Genomic DNA, 10,788 nt, shown 5'->3' on the forward strand with positions numbered 1-10,788 from the left:
TCCATGCTTCCATGACTCTGGATCCACTCCATTCATCAATTTATTTTGTTAATTAAGATTCTACATATGAGTGAGATCATGTGATACTTGTCTTTCTCTGACTGACTTATTTCACTTAGCATGATACTCTCCAGCCCAAGTGCCCGTCAGTAGATGAGTGGATAAAAAAAAATCTGTGGTACAGTTATGCCATGAAATACTATAAAAGAAGCTCTTACCCTTTGAGACAGCATGGAATTCAATTTGTTTTTTATGTATACAGTAATGCTTCTAAAATGAACAGTTTTATTGTCAGCTAAATAATTCTGCTGTCTATACGTGTGTGTTTTTTTAGTTTTCAAAAGGATCTTAGAAAATTAACTGACCTGAGTCAAAAGCAACTGATTGTCCAAAATCTGGAGTCCAAAATGGGTAAAGGAAGCCACCCCATCACTTCTAACTGGCCTGCGCCATCAGCAGGTATTTTTATATCTGGTGTTGTCCTATTTTATGCTTACTGTGAAATGTTCTTCTGACTCTTCCTTCCCCATATTGTGAGCAGAAACTTAAGAGTTTGGAATTTTCAAATCATGGATGAGTTCATGGGGTGTGTTCTTAAAGCAAAGTCAAAATCCTACAAGTGAGAAGAGAAGAGCTTTCGGAAAGAGAAAGAAAAATATCCGAGAGAGTTTGCCTCTTTAATACCATTTTTAATCCCAAGGCCAATCATATGCATTCCCTGAGGACACTGCCCTGTTGGGACAGGCTGGAATTTTAAAACACAACTTGATTAAAATTAACTAATTAACAGTACACAAACAAAGAAGACACACAAATGTAAAAACAAGGCCTAGTACTCTACACAGAATATTTTTCAAAACAATTCCATCAGAATTGGATTAAAATTCTGTCTATGCTATTATTAGCTATACAATATTGAAAAAGTTCATTTTCCTGGAGTTATTACCTTATCTTTAAAAAGAGGTGATAGTATTATTTTTCATGTTGTAGTACATGGTTCAGTCTCCTCACAATAGCCGAAAGATTCACAGGTTTAGATTTAATCCAAAATGGGCCAATCAAATCCTTTCTTCTGAGAATTTGGGAATTTTTAATTGAGATAAAGAGCAAAAGTCTTTGGAGTGAAGTAGCAATGATACCACTGCTCCAGATAAAAGACTATGACCTCCTGCTTCTGAGATACTGGGGACTGTTTTTCCCCTTGCTCCTCCACAGGCAAGCTCAACTCTCCCTCTGATCCTGTGAGATACCACGGGTCCTTCTAATAATTATCTGTGGGTTTGATTTTTATGTGTGGTCTCAGTAGCCATGATTTGCTTCCTATTTCTTGTAATCAAAATAATTTCGAATCAAAAATAAGTAGGCAAACTATTTACCCTCTCTGACCCTCAGGTTCCTCTTCTATAAAATTTTCATAGTAACCGTATTCACCTCATAGGGTTGTAAAGAGGATTAAATGTGTTAACATATGTAAATTGCTGAGCACTATGCTTGATCTCAGTAAATGTTCTAATAAATATTATCTATGATAGTCATTGTTATTGTTATTGTTCCTTGTAAAACACAATGAAGATATGGTTAGTAGTATGCCTACCTAGATATATTTGAGTGAATATTTTTAAAATTGTTTTTAAAAGTGAGATGGTTTTACAAGTGTTTTTAAAGGCATTATATAAATCCAAGTACTATTATGTAACAGAATATAATTCTGTTGTTCTGTTCTTATAACTCGGATGAATCCTGAATATATTTATCAAAGCTCAGTTTGCACTGACCAAGTGCATTACATCCATTTGTCATTGGAATGGAGCTGATAAATATCAGAATCACTACTTTCTGAATTATCACTGCGGCATACTAACTTGTGAAATCTTCCAGTTACAAGAGAGTCTGGCTGCTTTCTTTGGGCTGCAGAGATTCAAACGTGAGATTCAAAGCTGAGCTGTGTGTGGAGCAGGCAGGCTGGTGACACATGTCTATCTCTCCATACAATTTTATGGTGTGGAGTTAAAGTTGGGGGGAGAATTTAGTGCAGGGAGACTGGAGTCAAAGACAGAGGAGAATTAGATTTGAAAGGGAATTGCTTGGCATCTGTCTTCCTGCTGGCCAAAGGGACCAGTTTCAAAATACTATAAAGATAGAAAATAAATCCAGAAGCTACAAGGCAAGGTCTGATGAAGGACATGGAAGGTTCTGGGAACAAACTGTGCTTCTCTCAGGACATGTTATGAAGCAAGGCAGACTGGAGCGCCATTTGCATCCCACCAAGCCCAAACCCAACCCCAACCCACGTTCTGCTGCTGCAAACCCAGAGTGCTTTGAGTTCCCGCCATCACGGATGACAGCTAACTCAGGGTGCCATGCTTTGTGATGGGGGGACAGCTACAGAGCCACAGTCATGAGGTGTGACAAGAATGCAGAGCAGAGGCCCTGGCCAGGTGGCTCAGTTGGTTGTTGTCCTGTACACAAAATGGTTGCAGGTTCCATTCCCAGTCCGGACACATATCTAGGTTGCAGGTTCAATATCTGGTCAGAGCACATACAGGAGGCAACCATTTGATGTTTTTCTCTCACATCTGATGTGTCTCTCTCTCTCTTCTCCCTCTCCTCCTCTCTCCCTTCCTCTCTCTCTCTCTTTCTCCCTTCCTCTCTCTCTCTCTCTAAAAAAAACAAACAAAAACTGTCAATAAAAAACATATCCTCAGGTGAGGATTTAAAAAAGAATGCAGAGAACATGAGCATACCCATCCCTAAGCACATGTGTGCATGTTCCCAAACCCTGAAGGGATTATGATTCTGCAAAATGAGAATTAATGGTCTGCATTTACAGGGGAGTGGGCCATTTTCGCTATCTACTAAGCAATAAGAGTGGGATTCAAATTCACTTCTCTCTGTCCCAGAACCATTCTTTTTTCAGGCAATCACACAGCCAACTGACTTCATAGTGTGGCCACTACCACCATAAGAGCTACTTATGGAGAAAGAAACAGCAGAAAAGAAAATGGAATTGTAGACCTTCACATCCCTCTAAATTACCACAATGTCCAGTAATTCTGCTATGCTCTGCAGCCCACACATACAAACACACCCCACTCCCCCCTCACACACACACACACACACACACACACACACACAGCACTTCTTTTGTGTACCAGAGGAAGTGTGTGTTTAATCAGCTAACATTTAGTAAAAACATAAATGGTGAACACAATGCAATATACAGACGATGTATTATAGAATCATACACCTGAAACCTATATAATTTTATGAACCAATGTCATCACAATAAATTCAATAAAAACTGTAAAAAAAGGATGAATAACAAATTTATTAAAGCCTAAAAAACATAAAGGATCATCAACCAATTTCACCCCAATAAGTTTAATAAAAATGTAAAAATAAAAATAAAGGATCATTTCCATCTACTTGGCGAGGAGAATGGCCAAGGAGTGAGCCACAGTAGCACCATGATGATGGAGGTAGTGAAAAGACAGATGCTACATCTTCCGTGTGCCTCTCCAAATCTGAATCCTCCCATCCCCAAATGGTAGGCATGCTTAATTAAACCCATATTTTTTAAGCACTCCAATCTTTTTTAATGTCATGATTTTTCATCTTTTGCATCTGGGTAAACACTCCTATTTTGGCAGAAGAAAGAGGAGGCAGGGCAGGTTCCAGAAACCCTTCTGCTGCCCAGAGACCTTGCAGCCTGAACATGAGTGTTTCCCAAATTGAAGAGGCCACCTCCTTGCCCTGCACAGAGGCAGCATGTGGCATTTCGGAAAGTGGCTTCATCCCTCCCACCCCTCACCCCAGCCCAGACCATCATTATTGTTCAGAGCTCTCCCTGGAACCATCCGATGCCTGGAACTTTGCTAGCTCAACGTGCCTCGGAAGCATCCAGGACAGTTGCTGCAACCCAAGCAGCTTTTCAAACAGAGGGCCTTGGGTTCTGTTCATTTGCATCCCCCAATGGTCTGTGCTACTTTGCTGCTGAGAGCTATTGCTCTGCTTTATTCAGCCGCATGCTTTTATGCTGACTACAGACACTGCGAGCAAAAAGACTCCTTCCAAATGTGGCCCCAAACAGTTGATAATGAAGGGTTTGGCTATGGTCTTACAAGATTAAGGATTTCTATACACTCAGCTTTAATTTGGAATGATGGCTTCATTTGACTCAAGAGAGATGCTTAAGTTCTTGATTATTAGAGACCTTGTCTCTCCCATATGTGCCCAAAATAAATCAGGAAGGGTTGAAATTTACCACCATACTGAATTCGTTTTTCCTCTCCTCTAGGTTCCCACAACACTTCAAGAAACTGATTTAATTTTATATTTACTAGGTGTCATAATTGTTTATGTCCTTCTTTTCCTCTAACCAGTAAGTACCTTAAAAACAATGTATTTCAGTCTTTTAATTCCCCAAGCCTATGATGTTGGACTGAAATTTTATGTGTCCATGACAACTGTTTTAATGCCCTTGGGAACAAGTTGTACAAGATCTTATTGCTTCTCCTTTTATGCCTCGTCCACCTGCTCTTTACTCCAAGAACCACAGCCCTGCCACACAGCTATGCCTGGAACCACGAGAGGATGGCAGCATGGATCAGTAGTTGAGAATGGACCTATGAACCAGGAGGTGATGGTTCGATTCCCGGTCAGGACACATGCCTGGGTTGCAGGCTTGATCCCCAGCGTGGGGCATGCAGGAGGCAGCTGATCAATGATTCTCTCTCATCATTGATATTTCTGTCTCTCTCTTCCTCTCTGAAATAATTAAAATATTTTTTTTTAAAATAAGAAGGGAGACAGAGAGCAATATTTAGGAGGAGGTAGTGGATATGGTATTGACATTTCCCTGCTTTACCTATGCACCCTATCTCTTCCCTGTGTTTATTCAAGCTCAAACTCCCCATTACTTGTACTAATAAAGGGAAACTATAGCATACAGAATCAAAACAGAGATCACCTAAATAACCCCTGTGTCCTCTTGGGGAAAGTCATAGAGAAGCTAGAGCCCTAACATAAGGTTAAAGTCACACTCCATACCTATACGATGGCCCTAGATAAGTCACTCAGCCTTCCTCAAACTCAGTTTATCTACCTGCAATACCTTTCTAGCCACAGGACTGGCGTCCAGATCGTATGAGTTGTACTATATTCTGCAGATCATAAGACAAGGATGACCTCTAAGATCATGTGACTATTACATTTGCAATGGATCTTCCAATGGCAAGGAATGGTTAATCGGCATCAGATCAATAGTTGGTGCTCTGCCAAGTAAATATTAAGATAAGTTTACAGTTCCCAAGACTAAATCACGTGACAATGTGGGGAGGCAGCCTAGCTATGTTATTACCTGCAGGGATCGCTGGCGGGGGTTGTAAAAGCCGTGACTGAACCACTACGCAGCAGCCGGTGCCTCTGCAGATAATCAAGAGTTCACTAAATTACAGGAAGGGCAGGAGGCAGCACCTTGCACGGCCATTACCCATATGGTGGAAAACGAAGGCTGCCTGTGCCAAAAGCGGATCCAATTAAAAGTTGGAAAGGTGGCTCCGTTATCACATTTGCAGCCACAATTAAATTTAGGAGCGGAGAAGCTGCCAAGCCTGCGTCTCTGTGTTGGAAGGTGGGACATCTGTTAACATCAGTATAGACATGGAGCATGGGGGGTAGTCAGGAAAATTCTGCTTCAAAATGAGCATTCAAAATAAACTGTTATTTTAACGCTCTGAATACCAAGCCTTCCATTGTTTAATGTGCCTCCGTTTCCTTGTGACCTCTCCTAATTGGTGATTTTTTAAAATATAAATGACACTCCCCTGCCATAGTGATTTCCAGAGTCACAGCTTTTACAGATTACAGTTCACATGTGGCTATAATTTCAACAAGGAAGGTGATCTATGATCAGAATTAAGGAGCTTTAAGGAGGACCCTTGACACTTCCTATGGAGCTGGAGTTGTATGTGATGTGCTTCAATCGCCTACATGAGGCAGTAAAGCTGCAGGCAGTTAAGTAATAATATTAATGTCTTTGCATAACATGTTACAGACAACACGAACTTCCCCAGTCCCCAATTATTTTAAACCACATGGCAGCCCTGGTTGGCGTGGCAATATGAAGCAAGATCTTATTGCATCTCCTTTTATTCCATGAACCACAGCCCTGCCACACAGCGATGTTGGAACCACGAGAGGATGACTGCCCTAAGAAGGTAGACAGAGCCCAGCCGGTGTGGCTCAGTGGTTGAGCATCATCCCATGCACCAAGAGTTCGCCAGTTTGATTCCTGGTCAGGGTACATGCCCTGGTTGTGGGCTCAATCCCCAGTAGGGGGAGTGAAGGAGGCAACTGATTGATGTTTCCCTTCTCTCTCTCTCTCTCTTACTCTCCTTCCCTCCCCCCCTCCCTCCAATCAATAAAAACACATTTTAAGAAAACAAGCCACACGGCAATGTTATGTATTACAATTTTGCAGTAAGTAAATTAAGATTCTGAAACAGTAAGTGAAATGTTAATATTCTCTACTCCATATATATGTACTTAATTTATAAGATACATAAATTTATATCAATAGATCCATCCATCAAGAGCTAAATGTTTTCATCTAAGTTTCTTCAAGATTATGATACTGAAAGAGTACACTAAAATCCATTTCCCTTCTTACTAGGAAGAAACCCTAATTTGAACAATGTGAACCAAAAGCAAATCTCTCAAAACAGCACTGACAAATTCTGCATTGGACTATGAAGAAAATCAGAAAGCCCTAGCCGGTGTGGCTCAGTTGGTTGCAGTGTTGTCCTGTACACTAAAAAGGTTAAGGTTGCAGGTTTGATTCCTGGTCAGGGCACATACCTACCTAGGTTCTAAGTTTGATCCCCAATAGGGATGGGTACAGGAAGGCAATTGGTTGTTTCTCTCTGACATGTGTCTCTCTCTCTCCCTCTCTGTCCCCCCCCCCTCTCTCTCTTCTCTCTCTCTCTCTTCCTTCCCCCTCCCTCCTTCTCTTCCTCCCTCCGTCCCTCCCAAATCAATGAGCATGTCCTTGGGTGAGGACTTAAAAAAAGAGAGAACGAACCAGAAAGCACCTGGACACTGAAACTGACAATACCACCAAGGAAGGAGAGTGTCATACAAAGAGCTCTAAGCTGAGAGACCTGAGCTATGGTCCTTGTGACACAACCTTGGCCAAAGCCTTTCATTTATTTAGCATCATTTCCACAACAGGAAGAAATGACGTAGCAGCTGAAGTCGATTCTCCCTAAGATCCCTTCATGATGCCCATGAAGGACACTGAGCTGGAATTGCCACCTTGTATTTTCCTGATGTGTTATTGGATCTGAGCTTAAATGACTCAGCTCATGCAGGGTCCATGCTTACCAACATTTCCCTATAGTAATTCAGCCCCCTGTGTCTGCAGACCAGTGAGTGCCTAAACAATCCAGGGGGTTTCCTGTTTTATTTAAAGCTTTGGTGTTTTTTTTTTTTTTTTAATTTTCCTTAAAACAGGAAAAGAACTTCTGGCTTTCATCTAGGAGAATCCTGCACCCTTGCCCTGACCCTTCAGAAAACAGACTCCAAGAGTCCCTGGAAAACTTGCCCCTTACATCAATCTGTCCCCCCGTTCGTCTTTGCTCCTTCATTCTTCCACTGGCCGACTCTCTTCCTCTCTCACACTCACTTTCCACTACAGAACAGAATGTCCATTTCACACAGTTCAAAATCTCTCTCATTTTTCAGTGCTAACTCGATACAGTGCCCTGCAGCTTTTCAGACACTCATTCTTTTAAAGGCATTGGCTGAACCAAGTTCACTGGCTGGAGGTTTGATAAACTCTCCCGGGTGCTGGTATCTTTCAGTCTGTCAATTTTTAAATCCTTTCTTGAGCGCCATAGATCACTGCAGAGAGAGTAGTGCACTCACAAAGAGAGACAGCAGGAAAATACTGGAATGCAAAGACTGCAAATGAATGGCTTCAGAGGCTGTCACCGATGAAGATAATTAACAGCCCAGTTGTAAATAAAATCACTTTATGAATGCCAAATGAGACACCACCATTAGAAAGAGGCTGTTTATGTTCTGGCACCTTCAGGGGTAATGAATACAATATACATTAGGAATTACTCAAGATGTCAATTTAGAAATTCTTAGATTTCCTACTAAGCACTCAACCCTTGCCTAAAAGTGGGAAGATGTAAACAGCTCTAACAGTGAGTGGTCTTGTTCCTTATTTACTTATTCTATTTTACTGTCACATAAAATCAGGACCCATCTTAAGTCCAATCCTCCTTAAAGATTACACATTTCCTTTTTTTCCCTTTTGAATCTGATACATTTTCTATTGGTATAACATACTTTGCAACCTACCCACCTATTGCCTTGCATTGCCTTTTTTTGTTGTTGTTAATCCTCACCTGAGGATATTTTTCCATTGATTTTTAGAGAGAGTGGAAGAATGAGAGACGGGGGGGAGAGAGAAACATTGATGTGCTCACATGGATGGTTGCCTCCCCTATCCACCCCGACCTGTGGCCAGGGATGGAGCCTGCAACCAAGGTACGTGCCCTTGACCGGAATCAAAGCTGGGACCCTTCGGTTAGTGGGCCGACATTCCATCCACTGAGCCAAACTGACTAGGGCTGCATTGCCTTTTCATTGTATTTGTTCAAATGCCTTGTCTCAACCAAGGATATTATAAACTACTTGCAGGTAGAAATAATGGCATATTTCTCTTGGCTAACCCACAACATGTGTGCTCCATATAAACGCTTGGATATGAATAAAACGAGAAACTTGGCAACTGAGAAACTTTGATTCTGTCTTTCCGTCTGGACTGAACAGAAATGCTACCTCAGAGCTTTCTCGATTCATGCATTATTGATTTTTACAGGTGCCACCTTCTTCTAAGGTGATGTGAGGCACTAAAGGCCAACCACAGTGTGTTACATTAATCAGCAACAATTTCGGTCTTATCCTAATCAGAAACCATTGTGCAGTTAGGATGGGTCTCACAAATGACAATCATCTCACCATTGTTAAACAGTGAATGAACTATATCACCAAAGCAGAACATGGCCCCAAAGTGTTCTCTTGTCTGAAAGACAAGGCCAAACTACCTGCTGGTGCCGAATCTTTCTTTGGAAAAACTTAGAAAAGACTTGAAGCTGAGTAACTCACCATGAGCGATTGTAAGAAAAAAATCACACAGGGCGAAGTGATACCTTTCTGTCGTCACGCATGTGGGGAAGATCATCTTATAGTCATGATTTTCATATCATAGTCTGGCCAAAACTAGAACTTACACAAGTGCCTATCAACAGTAGAGTGCATAAAAGTATTATGGCATAATAAGAGCTATTATAAGGTAATGAGGGGAAAAATGAACAATTGCTATGTACAACAGCCTAAAAGGCTGTGACAAGCACAATGATAAATGAAAGAAGCTAGACACAAAAGATTCCATTTATATAAAGCTCAAAAATAGGTAAACCTATTCCACAGTGATAAAGTTAGGAAAGTGGTTAATTTGAGGAGGGCAGTGGCTGAGACATAGCATGAAGAGGACTCCCAGGGTGCTGATAATATTCTATTTCTTAATCTGGGTAGTGATTACAAGGGTGTGATCATGCCAAGCCTCTGTGGCTCAGTGGTTGAGTGTTGACCTATGAACCAGGAGTTCAGAGTTTGATTCCTGGTCAGGGCACATGCCTGGGTTTCAGGCTCGATCCCCAGTAGGGGGCATGCAGGAGGAAGCCGATCATGATTCTCTCTCATCATTGATGTTTCTTTCTCTCTTCTCTCTCTCCCTCTCCCTCTCTCTCTCTCTCTCTCTCTCTCTCTCTCTCTCTCTCTCTCTCTCTCTCTCTCTCTCTCTCTCTCTCTCTCTCTCCATTCCTCTCTGAAATCAATACAAATATATATTTTTTTAAAAAAGACTGTGACCACTTTGTGAAATGCATAGTTATACATTTATGATTTGTGTTCTTTTTTATTTACAGTGAAAATTCATATGTTTAGAATTAGCCAGCTGGACTCTGTTCAGATTATCCCAATTTTGTTGGCAACATCCAGAGCATCATAGTCGGGAGCCAGTGGAACATATGCCTTCTTCTCTTCACCAGGCCTGATCAGGGTGTTGACCTTGGCCATGTCAATGTCATTGAGCTTCTTCACGGCCTGTTTGATCTGCTGCTCATTGGCCTTGACATCCACAATGAACACAAGTGTATGGTTGACTTCTATCTTCTTCATAGAGGTCAAGCTTGTTGCTCTTGGGGATGCTTGTTTCTCCCGAAGGTATTTAGGCTGCCTTCAGAGCCTCCGTGTCTATGGCCATTGGAAGGTGGGTGACCCGCGGACCTGCTTTGGCTGTGGATACCTTTCAGCACTGCTTTCTTTGCCTTTAAAGCCTTTGCTTTGGCAGGGGGCAGGGGCTTTGCTTTCTTCTTCGCTTTCAGCGCCACCTTCATGGAAAGGCGGTATTCTTTTCTTTATGTGTTCTATTTTAGAAGCTGAATGACAAACTGCACAGGCGAGGAGAATCAGGGCTGACTTTTAGTGCAGGGTATCAGAAAATGCTCTCTAAGATGACATATAACCTGAGACTTGAAGGATTTCATTGTTTTGTTTAAGTCCTACCCGTTTTAATATTGATTTTGATCAATGACATAATTAAAATTTCATGTTGAAAAAGGGGAGAAGAAACATATTTCTACTCTACAAAGAAGCTTCAATAAACAGATTCTGTTTTCAAATTGGTAGAAGCACCTTTTTCGATATTAAGTG

At 41.4% G+C, this 10,788-nt stretch overlaps 1 protein-coding gene across 1 annotated transcript; it reads right to left on the bottom strand.

The window, feature by feature from the left end:
* Positions 1-10,041: 10,041 nt before the first annotated feature.
* LOC129147413 (60S ribosomal protein L23a-like) lies at positions 10,042-10,472 on the bottom strand. Its single transcript, XM_054709392.1, has 2 exons — positions 10,382-10,472; positions 10,042-10,283 (listed from the first exon to the last, which is right to left on the bottom strand). The coding sequence occupies exons 1-2, from the start codon at positions 10,470-10,472 to the stop codon at positions 10,042-10,044; spliced, it is 333 nt and encodes a 110-aa protein (XP_054565367.1).
* Between the last annotated feature and the right edge of the window lie 316 nt (positions 10,473-10,788).

This window comes from Eptesicus fuscus, chromosome 20, assembly GCF_027574615.1.
Source record: "Eptesicus fuscus isolate TK198812 chromosome 20, DD_ASM_mEF_20220401, whole genome shotgun sequence".
Lineage (NCBI taxonomy): Eukaryota > Metazoa > Chordata > Mammalia > Chiroptera > Vespertilionidae > Eptesicus > Eptesicus fuscus.